We start from the raw sequence: 20,605 nt of genomic DNA on the forward strand, positions 1-20,605 counted from the left end.
TATTGTAAAGGTACAGTAAGGTGTTAGATTGCAGCTCAGCCATCAAAGACCAGGGACGTAGTACTGATAAGTTGTGCATTATATGCAGATGATGATGGTCATTGAAATTAAAATGAGAGCAACTAGTTACAGAACAAATAAGGGTGTAACAGAAGAAAACATGCACTACTTCTACTTTAATGCAAAACTAATTTCTCCCAGGAAACCAACCATTTGACCTTCCTTACACAAAGAAACAGGTTCTGCACCCTTGGCAACACGGTAGACTTGGACTTCTGTATTCTACTTCTAGTTCATTGTCTCTGAGTGTGCTGTTCCAGTGTCATCTCCCTCAGCTGCCCTTGAAATTCTGGAGCATCTACAGTATGACAGTCTCTTGGTTGGGTTTCGTTGAGCCTCAATATACCCTTCAGTTCTATATAAATAGGGTCCATTATTCATCTTCTTCTGGTTCCTGTGGTAACACAGATATTTCTTCCTTTAAACAATCACTGAAGAATCTGAGAATTGTACTGTAGAGATGATACTTGCTCTTCTCAGATACGTTATGACCTTCATCCGGGTAGACCTAAGATAATGAATGCAAAGGAGATTTAAAGTTATCAAAGCAAATATCGTCCCTTAGAATTCATTCTTCTAGCCCCAATACCAAGGGAACTTTGGAAAATAAAGTCTAACCAAAATCTCACTTAACTTAACTTTAAGTTCTTTATGTTAAACTTTTCTTTTATATAATAATCATATCATAATCAACATTTGAGACAAACTACAATTTTATGTACTTAAATTAGGATTTGTTAGCCAAAAAAAGTACAGCTTTCCATGTTCACTCTGATCAAGATGGCATTAACAGTCCCCTCAGCTTGACTAAATTTTAGACAGTTTCTTCCTGACTAAGGGCCCCTGACTTCCCTTTGCTTAGAGCATTTAACTTAGAAAACTTGCATTCTAAATTCATTCTCTGAACCTTTGAAATATATGCGAATCTTCTTCCAGACTCTTGCCAGTTTTATAATCCAGGAAATTTCTTTCTCAAAGGCCTGGGAACCATCTCTTTGAAATGCAATCATTGAAGGAGATCACACTCCCATCTCCCAGGCTCTGTGGGAGAATAGGACCCTTTCTCCAAGTTGTAAAACTGTCTTCTGTCATAAAGACACAAGAAAGCTTACTTTTCTGTTTGGTAAGGCCAATTACCAAACACAGATGGACTGTGAGTTCCTCCACCCCAGCTCTTTAAAGCTCTCTAGACTTTTGCTTCAAAATAGTTGAGTTTAGTTTTTCTTCCTTATTGCAGTAGACTTGAATAAAATCTTCCTTGTCTGTTTAATGTTGTGTGGTACAATTTTTACTTTGACAATGTGCTTTCCAATATAAATGACATTTAGTGAGTTTTTTAAAATACAAATACAAATGTTGTCACATCAATTTCTGGGTGTAAAGTTTTTAAATAGTGCCTCACTGCCTCTGAGTAAAGCCCCATACTCCTTCACATTGTTTATGGTTTGACCCACCATCTGTTTATCTCTACATCGTCATCTTTCATCATCCTAGCCCTGGTTCCTGTGTTTTAGATATGTTGAACTGTTTTTTGTTCTTCCAAGTGCTGAGAAATTAAAATTACTTTTTTCCCTTCTGTGACTCCTCCCTCAACTGAAAGTTCCTTGATGGTATAAAGTATGTCTTATTGACTCATCTAGCATAGTGACCACTGTAAACTAAGTCCTTGATAAATATTTATTAAATGTGGTTGAATGCATAGATATGAACCATATTTTGCCCTCTTTTTTCTCATAACATTTACTCAAATCACTCTTTTCCCCCACTTTTCAAGATAAGCGTGATGGAAAATGAGAAAAAGACAAAAGGACTAGAAAGGGAATAGGAAATTATTCTTTTAAAAGAATTCATTATCAGTGGTATGAACAAAAATATGAGAAGAAAAAGACATTTTTGAAGGAGTTTATGCAGTTCACTTGTAAAGCATGAACTGATCCAGGATAAATACACTCATTCTTTCTGTAATTAGGAAAAAAGAACACAATCTTTGGTACCTAAAAAACACAGTGAAAAACAATAGCATGGAGGATGGAGTAATGCAGAGGCTGTGTTCCAAATCTGACAACTAAAACACTATGTTTTAGGAAAACATATTCTTCTCAAAAAGTGACTTACCTGCATAGTATAATTCACTCCAGCTTTTATTAGGTGTTTGATTAATTCTGCTGAATGCTGGAAATGAACTTTTGCTGCAAAAAATTAAATGATGATATTTGAAGGAAATACGTTTCTTAGGATCAGAACTTTTCTATATCAGTTTTTCAAAGAGATTGAGTATTTTACTTTATATATATTGCGCATTTAAAAGACTGATAAGGGGCTTTAACTAGGAAACCAGCAGATACAATGGTAATAAAACATTGAGATTTGCATTATAAAAAAATACACTGAAACAGGAGCTACTACTAAGGCTCTACTTATTGTACATGATGGTGTTTAGTATACTTTATTGTTTATCACTTATCTACAATTACTCACATATTTTATACCGTTATAACAATTTTAACATGGTGAATGCCTTTCTGGATAGGAATATAGCAATTCAGCTTTCTGTTCTTTTCTGAGGATTACGAGGGCCAGTCTCAGACCTTGGCATTCTGTTTGTTTTTTAATTAGAAAACAATACCCCATTTTGAGAACATAGAGCACACATCTCATTATTCAAGGGCTAAATATTTATTGTGGATCCTACTGGTTTCTCCTGTTTCCTTCCAGCTTCCTTCTGCCTGAACCTAAGGTCCAAGACTCTGAAACAAGCAGCACAGCAGACTGGGGTTGGGTGACGGCATTGGCTGTAACTAGCTACGAGGAGTTGGACAAATCACTCAGATCTCTTTGTACAGCACTTTGCTCATATGATGGTCTGGGTTATTCATTCCTACACCATGTGCATATTCAAATTTCTGTAAATAACTTTCTTTTTTTTTTTTTTCTGAGGAAGATTGTCCCTGAGCTAATGTCTATGCCAATCTTCCTCTATTTTGTATATGGGACACCACCACAGCATGGCTGACAAGTGGTGTAGGTCTACACCTGGGATCTGAACCTGTGAACCCAGGCTGCCAAAGCGGAGCATGCTGAACTTAACCACTACACCACAGGGCTGGCCCCTGTAAATAACTTTTAAGGTAACTTTTTAAAACTGTCTTTGTAAAACCAGGACAGCTTTAGCAATAGCTTAAGCTTCTTCATTGTGATAATTCTATAATACTGAATAATCCTACTAAGTAGCAGACAATAAAAGATTCCAAATGATTATCTAAATCTTTTTAAAATCCACCCAACATTTTTTTCAACATCGTCTATTGTACTTAATGGCAAAATTACCACATCCTCTCTAAATAACAACTTTACAAATTGCTTTGTAAATATAAGCACTAGAAATGCTAGTTAATAGGGACAATGACTGAGGTAAATGATCCCTTATGTAACCCAACTGTTTATTGTAGAAAAAAATTTGAAAAGAACCCTGTCATTTCTCTGTATGGATACAGCTGAAAACATAAATGAATAAATGGATTTTCCAATTGGGTTTTTTTCTGTTTAGTTTCTGGGACAAAACTTGTTGATAATTGCCATTTGTCCCCTTCCTAAAACTAAACATGGACATTAAAGTGAACTGTTTTACTGATAATTTTGGAAGATAAAATTAATAATCATATAGTTATATTGTCATTGATTTAGCACCTATAATCCACCAGTCCCATATGGGGTGTGTGTGTGGTGTGTGTAGGTGTGCATGTGCAAACACACAGGAGTGTTTCCCCTGATCTGACGTGACCAGTGCTGAACCTCTGCTTTGCTCTATCAGGTGGGGGAAGCACCAGGCCCACGACTGAGAGTCAGATAGGTATAACATGATTTACCTTAATAGCTGCAATGTACTGACAGAGAAATTTGAATAACATGAATATATTCTAGGGTCATGGCAAGACGTAAAATAATTTAACCTTGAATATAATTTATTCCCACAAGTGAAGCTTCAAAGCATAATGAATAAGGTCCTCAATGCTGGCTTCAAATCCCCTTTCTACAAAACAATAACTTTGTGATTTTCAGCAAGTTGTACAAATTCCATATTTATTTTCCCAATCTGCTAAATAAGAAGAGCAATAATACCTACTGCATAGTATTTTTGTGAAAAACAGATGCTATACTATTAAAAGCTTTTGGCACATTTTCTGACATATAATCAGTACTTAATAACTGCTACTCAATGTTATCACTGTTAATATATACGTAAGCTCTTCATACCTTACAACAAAATTTCAATATTCTTTTAAAATGTTTATGCTCTTTCATCATGTTGCACCCTACACAGGTATTATATAATCTAAGTCGTTTTAAAAATTTTATAATAGTTTTAGATTTTCAGAAAAGTTGCAAAGACAGTACAGAGAATTCCTGTATATCCCTTGCCTAGTTTTCCCTCTTGTTACATTATTATGGTACATTGGTCACAACTAAGCAACATTTACCTTTTTTTTACCCGTCCCCCCTCCAGGAAAGATTGGCCTTGAGTTAACATCTGTTACCAATGTTTCTCTTTTTTTTTTCTCCCCAAAGCCCAGGTACATAGTTGTATATTCTAGTTGTAAGGCCCTGTAGTTCTTCTACGTGAGCCACCACCACTGCATGGCTACTGACAGACGAATGGTGTGACTCTGCGCCCAGGACCTGAACCCAGGCCACCAAAGCAGAGCACGCGGAACTTTAACCACTAGGCCATCAGGGCTGGTCCCAACAACAAAGAAACATTTAGACATCATGTCTCCTTATCTTCTTTGGGTCTATGAGAACTTTTCAGACTTTCTTTGTTTTTGATGACCTTGACAGTTCTGAGAAGTACTGGTCAGGTGTTTGGGAGAATGTTCCTCCGTAGGGTTTGTCTGATGTTTTTTCTCATGGTTAGACTGGGGTTATGGGTTTCTGGGACAAGAACATAGACATAGTGTGCCACTCATGAAATCATATCAAGGGTACATCCTATCAACGTGACTTGTCACTGCTGATGTTGACCTGGAGCCCCTGGCTGAGATGGTATTTGTCAAATTTCTCTGCTATGAAGTTACTCTTTCTCCCCCTTTCCCTACAGTACACTTTTGGAGCAAATCACTAAGTATAACCCCCTCTACTGGGGGAGGGAGGAGAGGTAAGCTTTTCCTCCTAGTGGGAGAGTATCTACATAAATTATTGGGAATTCCACCTAAGGGAGATTTGTGTCTTCTCCCCATTTACCTATATATCAGCATTGATCTGAGCTCTCATTTAACTATAGCCTCACATGCTCAAAAGTTAAATTCAAAACCTGGTATGATCTTTGCTGTAAGACTTCTTTAGTTATAGTCTTTGTAAAATGGGGTAAAAATACTGAGGCAGGGAGGGGTGGACCAACAAAAACAAGTTCAAGATGTAGGAAATATTTATTCAAGGCTTTGACTCTCTTTGCTCACTTGTCAGGTAGCCTTGGATAAATCAGTTTCGGCTTTGAAATTGATTTTTGTCATCTGTGAATGAGGCTATAAATACTCAGCCTTGTTACAAAGTTTCATACAGAATAATAAAAAAATATAAATTCTTTGAGCCCTGAACACTTCACGTGAATATAAAATGATATTATTTATTACTAGTAATATCAATCATATCCACCTCCAATGTGTAAAGTGATGAAAAAATGAGAGGTGATATGAAAGTGGTTTTTCTAAAGTTTTTGTTTTAACTTAAGTGGGCCATCTCACCAGAATGTCATCTCGGTGATGGCACTTTCTGCTATCCTCTTGTTTCCTGAGTTATTTTGCATTTGAGGTAGGCTTGATGACATTGTTGTAGCAGTCACTAGCCACATCTGGTTATTTAAATTTAAATTAATTAAAATTAAATGAGATAAAAAATTAAGTTTCTCAGTCATACTAAACACATTTCAAGTGGTTAAGAGCCACATGTGGCTAGTGACTACTGTGTTTAACGACACAGGTAGAACATTTCCATCATCCCAGAAAATTTTATTGGGCAGTGCTGCCAGCTAGGCCCATAACTTTCTCTCCTCTTAGTCCTGACTTCCTTCTTCCCACTTCCCATCAGGCATTGGACTCTTTGTGTCACTCTTCTTTGCTCTCTTCCTCAGCAGGTTTATAGGGCCCCCAGTAAGCAAGTCCTTGAACGTACCCTTTTGTTCAAGGTTAGACCCTATCAATCTGTAGCAGCAAATATACTACTTACTGTCGGCAGTCCCATGAATTATTAATATATTTTCTTCTTTTAAGCCATGAATATTATGTAGCACACTGGATGCCTATAAAGGAAAACAGAAGAATCTGTGTATATAGATCTACCTATATTTGCATTTTGACTGCATTTTTAGAAGAAAAATACTCTTTTTTCTTCATTATTTTTAAATTAGTTACCTGGTACGTGCTTTCTTCTTTAGATGGCATACCAAGGTATCTTTCAGAGAAAGCTGAGGCTGTGACCCAAGAAAACAGACATTTAATAATAAACTAAAAACTACTGGAGTAGCATATTTCATTATTTAATCTCTACGTTTCACATTTGATTGTCATGCTCCAGTGATACTGACTAAATCAGGGAGATGATAAACAGCTGAAAGCATCTCTGATAACAAATGATAAATGAGCTCAATGGACCTCCTCTGCAATGGGACTTTCTTTTCTACAAATCAATACGTTATATTAGGTCAGTCTGTAGGAAGTGCTCACCATACAACTTCAAGTCTGTGATGGGCGCAATCACTGATCCACATTTAAAAAGCTTTTCATCTGATTTTAAGATCATTGACGCAATGTAGCCACCATATCCCTGGCAGAATAAAAAAAAATAATTGTAACAATTATTTCTGGAGACATTTTTAGCTTTTGATCACTGTTTGGTAATATACATATCAGAATGTCTCATAATGTCCCAGACTTGAGCAAAGAATACACTAAGATCACTTTGTACAGATGAAAATTTTGAAAAGAGTTGTTTAAAGTTTTATATAACAAGCTATTTTAACAACCTTAAGAAAAATATAAAATTAACTAAATATCACCATGGCAAATACTTGCTCTTCAATTTCATACAGTATATCTGCAAACAGCCCCAAATAATTTGAAGCTAGGGAAATATAGCACTTACTAAATTATATATCTTTTTAGGCAAATCACATACGTATATTTAATAAAACATTTAAGTTACGATGGTTATGTAGAATTGGGAAAAGAGAATTAAATACTTAAAATCTATCATCACAAATACGGATTCTGTTTTCAATTCCACACAACTAAGTATTTTAAGGAAATGGGATATGATAAACAATGTTGCTAGTTAGATGAGTTGGATTACTGTTTAAATTTAATTTTTAAATATCCTCCTGCAATGTTTTTGAACTAGTTTAATTATATTCTTAAAAAATAAATCAAAGCATCAGTTTTCTTTTGAAGCCCATGAGCTGACCAGAAAACTTCCAGAGGAAATTTTAACAGTTATAGTGATACTAGGCTCAGGGAATGACCTGATGAATTATCCATTCATTTTAGAAATTAATTTTTAGCTGTGTTCTTCATCTTGCTGGACATCGTAGTATCCTGAAAATTATTAAAAAATATTAACACTCAGGCCTTGGCCCCAGACGTTCTCATGCAATTGATTCATGATGAGGTCTACTTTTGAAAGATTTCCAGATGATTCTAGTGTTGTTCAGTGCTATAGGAATCTGTTATTCTCACTAACTTCTTGAGATGAGAAATAGAAACATTTCACTTATGCTTATTTGAAGCATCATTTAAAAAATGGTACATGAAAGTCCAAAATGCAGTCAGACATCACTGAAGTGGCTGAGAGAACATATGTGAAGAGCAGCAGAATACGCCATCCCAAAATATGCCACTTTGGCATATTGATTAGTTTGAGCTGTAGGAACTTGAAAAACAGCAAATGCAGAAAGAAGCTTTCTCTGAATTCCCCTTATTTGTCTAAAGACAAATCTTCCAAAATGAACTCAGTTGTCACAGATGCCCTCCGCAGGGGATCACCAACCAGGAAAGATTGACTCTTGTCACAGGAGAGGAGAGTAGAGGCCAACACCACACACGGACAAACTTTGTCACAAATTGTATCTCCCATCTATTCTTCCAAGGTCCCATTCATCTTTCCTAACAATCATTTACTCTCTCCTAAAAAGCCTACATCTTTCTCCCCTTTTCCTATTAAAACGGAATTTAAGCTTGAATTCTAAGCCACCTCAAAGAGTTACTCAGTTTCCCTGGTTTCTCTCATGTAGACATGAGGTATACAGGTCAATAAACTTTTGTTGTTTTTTTCTCATCAATCTGTCTATTACAGGGAGTCTCAAGCAAGAACTCAGAAGGGAAAAGGGGAAACTATTTTTCCTTACCTACATATGTCTATTTTGTCCTGGAATATTTGGCTAGTTTCCAGAAGATTGAACAAAGCTTCTCCAACAATGAGGAACTGAGGGAAAGAAAATTATCCTTCATAGTTAAGCCACCACGGAGTACCTTTGCTCAGTCTCTTTGGGAGAGACAAAAATAGCCTTAGATCAGCAAAATTTGAAAGTAACAGGCTTAAATTTGTTAACACATCTAAATAAAGGAGTGGAAAGGAGGGAAAATAATTTCCTTCTACCGTCTGGGTTCTTGGCTGAGATGTTTTGTAACAAAAGACAGACTGACAAGAGAAAGATAAACGGAAGTTTATTAAAATGTATGCCTCACGTACACATGGAAGATACCCAGGGGAACTGAGTAATACCCTGAAATGGCCCAAGCCACCATCTAAATACCATCTTTAGTCAAAGACAAAAGAAAGATATTGGAGGAAGGGCAGTTATGAGAGGTTGCCAGGAAAAGAACAATAAACAAGGGTAAGGCTTGTTATGAAGATTGAAGTCAGTGCCTTCTCCACTGATGAGTTTCTTATGATTTAGAGTCATCCTTCTCTTCTTGGTACAGAGAGGGGGAGACAAATGGAGATTTCTTTCATGAATGTAAACATCCTTTACAAAAGGGTAACTTCTATGCTTTCAAAGCTTCTCCTGTGTCTGGTCTTTCTTAAAATAATCAGCTCAAAATAACCCTTATGTCAAAGTCACATATCTGGGGTGGTGTATTCTGCTTCCCTTCAGAAGTATGAAATGGTAGTATGAATCATGCAAAGCAAGTAAATAAATATTATAGAGCAAAAGTGTGGAATGCCCTTGAAAGTTCTGTCCCTAGAGGGAGCCTTTCCAGTGTATTGTTTTTAGTTCTCTGTATGCAGATGAGATCAGGGTGTTGCAGCCAAGAGGTTTCAAGTAGTTCCCATGGGCCAATACTCTTCCCATAGTGAGAAATGCATCTTGATTGATGTACATCTTGGTTGATAACTTTTCTGGTTCTAATTCCACATTGGCCAAGCAAATTTTCAACTGACTATGATTTGTTTATATACATAAACTGACTACTGAGAGAATACTTGAGTATTCTAATCCTTGGAACAACTGTACATCACATTTGAATAATATAAATTAATAAATAGGTATTAATGGTAATTTTTTTTTATTGTTTTTAGGAAGATTAGCCCTGAGCTAACTGCTGCCAATCCTCCTCTTTTTGCTGAAGAAGACTGGCCCTGAGCTAACATCCATGCCTATCTTCCTCTACTTTATATGTGGGACTCCTGCCACCACATGGCTTGCCAAGTGGTGGCATGTCCGCACCTGGGATCCGAATTGGTGAATGCCGGGCCATGGAAGTGGAATGTGTGCGCTTAACCGCTGTGCCACTGGGCTGGCCCCAACAGTAAAATGTTTTTTAACTCAATTTCACATGATTCTCAGAGTCTGATTATCTCCAGGAAATAAGAAGAATGGTCCAAAGGAGGGGCAGATCCTAAAACAGTGCATCTCAACTCGAAGTTCATTCAAACCACTTGGGAATCTTGTTAAAATGCATATTCTAATTCAGTAGATCTGGGGTGGGTTAAAAGATTGTGTAGTTTTAACAAACTCCCAGGGGATGCCTATACTGCTAGTCCACATTTTAAATAGCAAGTTTTCCTAGCATAATAGTATAATAAAGATACCTACCAAAACATCTTCCTAGCTTCTGCCAGCATTCCCTAGACCAGTGGAGCTGCAAAAATGTATCAATGCCCTCAAAAACAATTCAATCTGTGGAGAATGGACTGTGGAGCAATCCACGTGATTCTAAAGTGAAACTAGGGCTGTAAATCATTGCTGCTGTGCAGGAGTTGTATTTTACTATTTTTTTAGATATGAAAATTTTGGATTAATGAAGCTAAATACTCTTTAAGACTTAATGATGGTGAAAGCTGTTGAGTAAAATTCTCTACAGGCTTTAAAAACCTGATCCAAAATGCTGCTTTAATTTGATTTATTTCAGAGAAATAACTTCTATTTTTAAAGGAAAATCAACACCGGCAGGAATTAGAATAAATTAAATTTTAATTGCTCACCTTCCTCTCTACCACTTCGTATTTAGTCACTGAATGTAAGAGTAGATCATGAAAAGGTTCTTGGAAAATATATTCCAGAAGAGGGTAGAAATCAGATGTAAGTTCTAGCTAGACGTAAAGACGGTGATTTTAATTTTCAAAACAACTCTCATCTATCTATCAGGAACATGCCACAAACTAGGGGTCATCATATTGACTCTGTAGTCAATTAGAGGATATTTTTGATTTAAATGAAAAAGTCAATAGTTAGTATAGGCTGCTGTGTTTCAATTGTGCTGTCATTTCATTGGTTTCTCATTGGTCAGCTTTTTTCATTCATTATAACTGTTATGTCATTTCCATTTAGAAAACATTTCAGCATTACTTATAAACTTTTAATGAATTTATCTTATTTTTAAAGAAATCTTGTTTACCCATAAAATATCTGTGAAATATTGAAATGAAATTGGATATAAAAAGGCAAAAGTTATCTTCTATGCTGGCTGAAGTTTATCTCCTCTATTTTCCTCTAGTATCCATGTGATAGTTTTGAAAGGTTATGCATTCATTTAATCAGTGCTTTCCTGTGTTTACAGGCCCATCATTTCAATAGGTAGAAAGTAGGAGGAGTATTGTATAAAAATATATATTATTTGACACAGACCATTCTTAGAAATCCTATCAGTCTGTTCCTGAATCAGCTTACATGGTCTGAGAGCATAGATTAGAATTGCTCTCCAAACTCTGAAAGATTAAGCTAGAACAAATAACACACAGCACAAAAAATATCAGCCAATTTCTTGGAGTTCACTGTTTCAGCTTTATGAACACCCACAGTGAAATGTACCTCAGGACTTCTAAGTAAATTTAGTTTCTGCTGGTAAAGTCAATTATAATGGATGAAATTAGCTAGCTGGACAGATGTAGATGCAGAGGTAGCTGCATATATAGATATGTCAACCATAAAACAGGATGGATTTTAGACCAAAAGGAGAAAAAGCAGGAACCAGAAATTCAATCAAATATTGATGAATATAAAGAAAAGAAGTTGATGAGAGATGGGAAATTCCTGGCCCTAGTGCTTCCATTCATCCTGCTTTTCCCAGAGGGACTATCTCAAATGAATCATACCACTTTTCACTCTGAATTCTAACTCAGCCTGGAATCTGACACGGTGGCTCTGCTTTAGCCTCATTGGTGGTAAAAAACATGTGCGGCGAGTCCATTCCTAGCATTTCATGAAATTGATAACTCACTCCTCCACTGAGAGCAAAACAAAACTAAGCAAAAACAAAAAGTAAATACAAAGTGGTGGCTAAAAAAAAAGAGAGAGTCGGAGAACCACTAAAACAGCAACTAAAAATAATTTTAAATGCAATCTTGAATGGGTACAAAAGTAATGAATCCCGAGAGGCCAGATACAAACTGAAAACTGGAAACCAGAGAGGCAGACAAGCATAAAGCTGGAGTTTTCTCCAAATGCAAGTGATTCTGACTTTCTGCTATGATGGTATCTTTAGTGGATGGGGTACACAAAATGCATAGATTCCACACAATGCGTCTAAAAAAAGTCTGCATAAGACTAGACCCCTAAAGGATTGTCTAAAATGACAAGAAATAAGCATGCTGCACAAAAAGGATTGGTGAAAATGTTTTTGCTTTTTTGTTTGCCCTTCCTGTCATGAACTTTTACTGAGCTATTTAAAAAAAAATTAATCTGGACTAAAACTTTCAGCCATAAGTCTACACTGGGGTTTGCAGATCCAATTTACCACACAGGTGTGATGAAAAGAAAAACAAAACACAATACAAAAATGCAAATGTAAGATGAACCTAAAAGAAGTCTCATAGATAAGATTCCACTTTTGATGGAAGACAATAAACCACAGATTCAGACAACCCATCAAAACCCAAATATGATGAATAAAAGATATCCCTAACTATACACATATTGGATAAACTACAGAACACCAAAGAAAAATATCTTAAAATAAATAATAAATGTGAAAGATTCAGTGTTTCTGAGATGTCAGTTCTCCCTAGATGATCTACAGGTTGGGTACAATTCCCATGGAAACCCCTACGGGCTATTTTATTGAAATTACAAAACATGATTCTAAAATCTATAAAGAAACACAATGCACCCAGATGAGATAAAAGAACTCTGAAAAAGAACAAGATGGAAGAACTTCTCTCTCATTTCAAGATATAATACAAGGGTGATTTACTGTTTTTTAACTTATCTCAATTTTAGAAATGAAAAAAGGAGGAATAGTTTTGTAGTTATACTTCCTGTGATTTCATAAGTCTTAATGTGAAAGTGTCTGTTGCACAATCTAAATGGTCAATAAATCAGCTATGTTAAACTATATATATATATATATATATATATATATAAATGGCAATAAACTCATGAAAAGATGCTCAATATTGTTAAACATCAGTGAACTGAAAATGAAAATGAAAGGAATACCTCTATTCACCCACTGGAATAATTTAAGTTAAAAAACTGATAATACTAAGTCTTAGTGAGGATATAGAGCACCTGGAAGTCTCACATATGCTGTTGGTAAAATAAAATGATACAACTACTTTGAAAAAAGTTTGGCAATTCCTTGTAAAAGTAAACATGGATTTACCATACAATCCAACAATTTTACTCCTAGATTTTTACCAAAGAAAAACAAAAATATATGTCTACTCAAAAACTTGCACACAAATGTTTATACCAACTTTATCCCTAATTGGCAAAAATTAGAAACTACAAAAATGTTCAACACTAGGTGAATGGATAAACAATTATTTTATAGCCATACAATGAAATACTATTCTGAAATATACATGAATAAAACGAAAAATGTGTTTGGAAAAAGGAAGGAAGAGAAAGAAAACAAAATAATTCAATCAAAATGAATGGAAGAAAGGAGGAAAAATAGAAAAAATAAGATAGAAGTCACAAATAATGAACATTTAAATGCAGCAGTAATCACAGTTGGTATAAACGGCTACAGTCTTCAATTAGAATACACAAATTGGTAGAAAAATTAAAAATATTCATCTTTCTGTCTTTTAAAAGGGCGTACCTAAATCATGAGGACAAGATTTGAATAGTAAGATGAAACAGTGAAAAACAAGTGTGCACTAGTCAAAAGAATGCTGATGCTGCAATTGTAATAATAAAAAAGTCATCTTTAATGCAAAAATTTAATAGAGATAAACTGAGTCAGTGCAAAGCAAAAGGATTCAGTTCACCCAGAAGATATAATAATTCTGAACTTGGAAAGACTAAAAATAAGTAGCTTTAAAATATACACAGCAAACATTAACCTAACGACGAGAGATTGAATAATTCACCATTATAATGGGATATTGTAACCTGCCTCTCTTGGAAATTAGAGACAAAATAAATCATTGAGTAAGTTTATTATTTAAACATCATGATGGACTGTTCGATTAACTGAACATGTATGTAACACAACCTTTTCAGCACATATGAATATTTTATAAAGTATGTCCTTCCTCAGTCATAAATCAGTCAATATTTCAAAGGATTTCTCTTATGCAATTCAAAGGATTTCTGTGGCCAATTCTTTGACCACAGTTCTGTTATAATCAAAGGCAATAACAGAAAAGTATTCACAATTTTTTAATTTAATTTTGAATAAAAATAAATTAGAGGGCATAGACTTATCCTAGAAATCGAGAAATACAAATATTAAGTTTTTAAAAAGTACTACATATAAGTACAAATGGGAAGTACCTAAGGAGTGTTGCAAAGAGATTTTATAACTCAAATGCTTACATTTGAAAGGAAGAATGCTAAAGATTAATAAACTAGACGTTCAACTTAATAATTTAAGAATAACACAAACTTAAAAAGTAGAAGAAAAAAATAATGGCAAAAGTAGAAATTAGTGAAATAGGAAACAAAGATGAACAGAGAAGAACTAAGCCAAAATATGGTTCATTAAAAAAGAGAGATGGATGGAGGGCTGGAAGGAAGACAATCAGGGAGAACACGAGCAAGAGCAATCAAGAGAGAGCATCCATGCGACCAAGGGCAAGAGAGTGCCCAGCCAAAGCAGGAAGGCACCAAGAAGCCAAACTGGGAGTCAAAATGGGACATTCCCACCACTAGTGAAGCAATTCAAATGCGATAATAGGATATTAGGTATTAAGCTTTGAAAATATTCTTGAAAAATATATGAAATGGAACAAACCCTTTTTGAAGTAGTCAAACCGACTCCCGAAGAAGTGGAAAAACTTAATAGTCCTGTATTGGTTAAATAAATTTAAACTTGAACTAAAATTTCTCCAACAAAGAAAGCAAGAGCTCCAGATACCTTTGCAAGCTAATTCCAATTCTAAAGAAGCTTTTCAGACAATAGAAAATGCAAGAGCATTACTCCCCAGCCCATTTTAAAGTTTAGCAGAATCCAATTTGATACTGAAATAAAACATTCCAAGAAAAAAAATTGCAAGATGTATTCAGCCTTAAAGCTAATAGCATTCCCTTGTATACTGAGAAAGCCACATTCTAATTTATAATTCACTCATGTGTATGCATATTTGTTCAATTGCAATAGAATATTTTTTTCCACTTAAATTCATTTATGTTTTCATTTGTTTATATCCTGTGTCAGTCTGTTGTATCTTTAGACTGCCAGCATCAGTTGCCCTGAGGCTTATCAGCCCCCAATACAATGATAAGCATGAGATTTTGAACTTCTAAGTCTGAGGCCTAGAGTTTTATTTTCCCATATTTTTTTGGCTAACATCCAAATTTCCTAGTTAATGTGGAGGACGCTTTAAGATCTCTGTCCACTCTTCCTCTTGGTCTTGTTGCCTATCATCCCCTTATGTGAGCCTTAATTATAGTCACTTTATTTCAAGTTCTCCAAACATGCTCTCCTTCAGAAACTGCATTTACATGAGACCACTCTCCTTGCCCTCTACTTTGCTGAATGATTTTCACCATCCAGTTCATGCTCCACTTTCTCCGTGAGGCTTTTTACAACCTTGTGAATCTTCTCTCAATTTCCACAGTAATGAATATATGTATAACTCATGTGGTCCTTTTTTCCTACTTATGTGTACGGTAGATAGAGTGCAGAAATACAAAAGCCCTGAGTCCTTTGTGCATTGTTACATATTTCAGGACCAGTAAGGAGCAAAATTCCTCTCCTCTATATGCACTTTTCTTGTGGTAAAAGATATGTAACATAAAATTGACTATCTTAACCACGTTTAAGTGCACATTTCAGTAGCATCAAGTGTGTTCACATTGTGGTGAAACTCATCTTTATAACTTTTTCATCTTGTGACTGAAATTCTGTATTCATTAAACAGCTTCTTTCCCCCTGCCCTGGGCCCTAGCAACCACCATTCTACTGTTTCCATGAAACTTGACCACTCTAGACACCTCACATAAGCAGAATCACACAGTATATCTTTCTCTGTACTGGTTTACTTCATTGAGCACAATGTCCTCAAGGCTCATCCATGCTGTAGCATGTGACAAGATTTCGCTATATGTACTTTTTAAATGTATCTAGAGTTTCCATTTCTTTGGAATGATTACTTTCTTAGATATTTTCATTTTTTCACTGATATCTTTGTCTCTAATGATAGGCTATCATTTATGTATTTGTTTGCATTTATGTTGGAAAAGCACTGTTCACAAACTATTTTTACTGATCCCTTGAATATTATTGACAACAAGAAATAAATGCAGCAAAGACATGGTGCACTGCAGCTGGCTGAAGTAGGGAGAGAAAGGCAGTGATTTGTGCTGATTTTTATTTTACTCATTTGTTAAGTAGCTTTTTATGCACCTACTTGTCAGTGTACAGCACTAATATTTATGCCCCAGTAAAATTGCCAGTTATCTCTTTTCATATATCTCTGGGTTCACTTATGAATAGTGGAAAAGACTTCATGTTTAAATCCATGAGCACCAAGAATTTGCTTTGTCTAAGTAGTGCAAGATCTCCTTCCTTTTTTCTTCGTATCCTTGCGGTGTCTAGCTCTGTGATATGTATAAACTAGGTTCTTAATAAATACCTATATGAGGTTTATTTTCCGACTGTGAAAATGATGTAGAACCCGACACAAACATTGCTTCAATAAGAAGGAAATATCTTGCAGAAAACAGAGAAGACATAATTATGCATATAGTCATCATTCTGTTTCTAAGCCATGTCAGTCTTCCCAAAGGCTGTGGCACTTGCTGTTGCTGCTGTGCCTTAAGAGATCTGCATGACTGGCTCCCTTTTGTTATTTAGACATCAGTTTAAATATCACTTAATTGGCGGGGCCTTACTTGACCACTCAATCTAATACCATTGACCCTTCCTGCAGTTAACTTTTATCCATTGATTTTGTTTGTTTGTTTTCCTTATGAGACTTTTTTTTTAAAGGTTTTTATTTATTTATTTATTTATTTATATTTTTTCTCCCCAAAGACCCCTGGTACATAGTTGTATATTTTAGTTGTGGGTCCTTCTAGTTGTGGCATGTGGGACGCTGCTTCAGCGTGGTTTGATGAGTAGTGCCATGTCCGCGCACAGGATTCGACCTGACGAAACACCTAAGCCACCTGCAGCAGAGCGCGCGAACTTAACCACTCGGCCACGGGGCCAGCCCCCCTTATGAGACTTCTTATCATGTGGAACTGTTAGTGCTACCTAAATAGCTAAGATAAATGCAGCCAATAGTTAACATAGCTTAATATAAGGGAAGCCATCTTATAGAGGGGAACCATGTTAGGACTATAAATAACCCTGATCCATAAGACACCGCCTTTTCCTTGTTAGCAATGCTGGAGGTTGCACATAGCTTAGAGCAGTACACATCTGCTTGCTCTGTTATTTTCATGGCCTTGGCTTATACATAGACCTCCCTATTCCAATAAGGCAATAACTGTTCTTTCAGCTTTTCCAGGGATGTAGTAACCTTCGGGAAAAAGCCCTCTGTTGGTATCTGTCAGCACTGACAAGAGAAAGGGATGCTCTGTAGTCTCAAAGACAACAAGACCAGATGGTCAACATTCTGAGACCCCTCCCTGCTTCAGCCCATTTGCCCCATATAACCGCTTCAAAATTGTGTAGTTTTAAGATGTTTCTTTAGGACACTAGTCTGCCATTTTCCCTCTTGCTGGCAAACTGTAATAGAAAGACCTTTTCTCTCCTACCAGCTTGCCTCTTGACGGTTGGCTCATCCTGCGGTGAGTAGAAGGCCCCCTTTAGCACTTAAATAGCTATGTTTTTCATTTATTGTTTATTATCTGTTTCTCCTCTCTAGAAGGTAAGCTTCATGCCAATGGAGGTCTTTTTTTGTCCTGTTGTTGCTCTATTTCTAATACCAGGCACTAATTAGGTACTCAATAGTCACTGAATTAATAAATGACTATATATAATATTAATTATAATATTACATTTTAAAGGATAACACAGAGAAATTATAGTAAAATGAGGAAAGTAATTACATATGTATACATATAAACACATACAACACACACATACATATACATACATATATGTACACACAATTTTTCCACTATTTACCTTTCCAAAAATGCTTAATCTTTTGGAGTCAATGTATGGCTGTTTCAATAGAAATCTGCAATGAGAAAAAAACATATATATGTATACACTTTATCTTTTTGAGTCAAATGCACATGGGGATTCATTCTTGGCACCAAAGTAACCAGAAGTCAAACTAGAAATACTTTTGTGGTTTCAACTGTATTCATGTAGAAGGGTCATGTATTCCAAAACCTTGATAATCAAAGTGAGGATCCAGCAGTTAGCATCAGCTGTCAGCTTGATACAAATGCAGAATCTTGGGCTCCATTCCAAGCATCCTGAGTCAACATTTACATTTTAACAATATCCTAGCCAGTTTCTATGTACTGTTTTAAAGCACTTACTAGAGTTCTCAGGCCACTTTTTCATGGCAGTGTGGTAATGGTATCTGTGATGCTCAAGAACTGTTAATTAACTAGGGAAATAATAGACATTGTGGATTATTATAAATAAATAATGCAGTGGTATAATTAAGATCTTTCTCATTTTGATAAATCCAAAATGAATTCTAATTCCACAGGGGAAGTATAATTCTTTTATCATGGCAGTAGGAGTAAAATATACTTGAAAAAAAAATGCAATAGTCTATATGATTAACTTAGAAAATTGTCCAATCACTAAAATACAAACCTCTGAGTCACTATTGAGCAGTAGTATATATTGATGTGGATTAAGGCTGCCCCAGCTAGAGAAGCCCAAGGTGACCTGGCCTACATGCCAAACTATATGACCCAGTGGACTTTTTTTTATGGTATGAATTAGAACTGCCCCAGGGAGAGAAGCCCAGGGCATCCTCACCTACATGCCGATCTATATGGCCAGATTCGTATCTAAAGTTATATGACTGCACAATAACCAGACCCCATCTGCACTGAAATCATTTAATGACTTTTTACATCATCTTTTCTTTTTCCAGTAAAAATAAGTCATGTACCCATGCCTTATAAAATTAGCCCTAACCCTCAACTCAGGGCAGCAGCAGGAGCTCTGACCGCCCGTGGGTCCTGTCCCCATGCACCAGCTCTGCCTGCCCATGGGTCCTGTCCCCATGCCAGCGGGGACAGCAGAAGCGGCGGCAGCAGAAGCTCTGACTGCCCATGGGTCCTGTCCCCATGCTATTCCACACTATTCTCTAAATAAAAGAGCACTACTGCCAGATCTTGAGAGTCTAAGAAATCTTTCTTTCGACTCCTCGGCTCACTGATCCCGCATCATATATCAAATACTTAACTTCTATCATTATGGGAAAAACAATACGAAAATGTGCTCCCACTTACTTCACAGCTGCTATTTGGTCCTTTACTTCCACTGAACCTAACCTTCGATGGATCTCCTGCAAAATTTTCAGGCCCTGGAATCCACTTCCTCTACCATCAAATCGTGCTAGGATGACGTTATCTGTGTCGACAAGTACTGAATCCCAGTCAATATGGAATTTATCTGTAACCAGCTGGCCTCCTGGTTCTTCATCCCTGCAAATATCAAGACATTGAACCAAAACAAGAGTCATTGACAAACTGGTAGAAATTTTCACTTTCACACTTCTTAGCTAATAAAAATTATGGAAAAGACCTATGTAAGCTATTAAAATTTCTATTAATTCTTGATGATCAACTTGAAACTTTAAATGCCATTTTCGTTTGTAGAATTTTGAAGGAAAATTTCTCTGAATTAAGTGAAACTATGAAACAAGGTTTAAAACTGTGCATGAGAGATTAATTTAACTCATTTTTCAAAAGGGAAAAATGAAGAAAAATGCCTGCATTTTCCATAGGCATTTCTAAAGAATAACTGTCAAGTTGACATACAGGCTCCTTTTTATTGGATTTCTTCCAGACAGCGTGTTTTAGAAATGTCTTGCAGATGGCACACAAAGGCTAAAAGGTCTGATAGAAAGCAGAATCAGTTATGGAGTCTTAATAATAATTTATCAAGAAGTGTACAACACTAAAGAATTTCAGACTCAACAAGAAAAACTGCATTAATATTTCCTGAATTGTTTTTTGGGGGATGGAATTCTCGCTGAGGAGAATATAAGCAAACAGTGAGGAAAAATTCTTTTTCATCACTAAAGTTGACAGCAAGAAAAGGAAGCAGAAACACATCTGTTTGAAAAATTTGAAAGCTAGAAGTAAAGGACACACAAATTATAAAGCACAAACATTCTCTGCAGAAGGACAAGGTGATACAATTTTAAAATGTCAGATTTCAATGGTATTTATTATTTTATTTTCCAGAATATAGAAATGGTAAAAAAGCCGACTCATAAAATCACACAGATTCAGGTCCACATCTAGGTATCTAGGTATACTTCTAACACGCAGCTGTCCATGTGATAGATTTGAAGACCATCAAAACGTCTAACTCTCAGAAACGATCTCCATTTTCATTTGGGCTACACCAGAAATCTTGACCCTACTCACTCTCCTGTAAAGAAATCAAACTCTCTTGCCTTCTTGCTTATGCAAATATGTTACCTAGAAGCATCAGTACACAAATTCATCCTC

General features: G+C 35.9%; 1 protein-coding gene across 1 annotated transcript in view; it reads right to left on the bottom strand.

Annotated features, from left to right (window-relative positions):
• Window positions 1–433: 433 nt before the first annotated feature.
• DPP10 (dipeptidyl peptidase like 10) overlaps window positions 434–20,605 on the bottom strand; it is a 610,898-nt gene continuing 590,726 nt past the window's right edge. Inside the window, exons 20-26 of the mRNA XM_046659152.1 lie at window positions 19,376–19,570; window positions 18,078–18,132; window positions 6,777–6,876; window positions 6,465–6,523; window positions 6,280–6,352; window positions 2,176–2,249; window positions 434–568 (exon numbers count right to left, since the gene is read on the bottom strand). Coding sequence (XP_046515108.1) covers window positions 434–568; window positions 2,176–2,249; window positions 6,280–6,352; window positions 6,465–6,523; window positions 6,777–6,876; window positions 18,078–18,132; window positions 19,376–19,570 — 691 coding nt within the window. The remainder of the gene's footprint in view (window positions 569–2,175; window positions 2,250–6,279; window positions 6,353–6,464; window positions 6,524–6,776; window positions 6,877–18,077; window positions 18,133–19,375; window positions 19,571–20,605) is intronic.

The sequence above is a fragment of the Equus quagga genome, chromosome 4 (assembly GCF_021613505.1).
Source record: "Equus quagga isolate Etosha38 chromosome 4, UCLA_HA_Equagga_1.0, whole genome shotgun sequence".
NCBI lineage: Eukaryota > Metazoa > Chordata > Mammalia > Perissodactyla > Equidae > Equus > Equus quagga.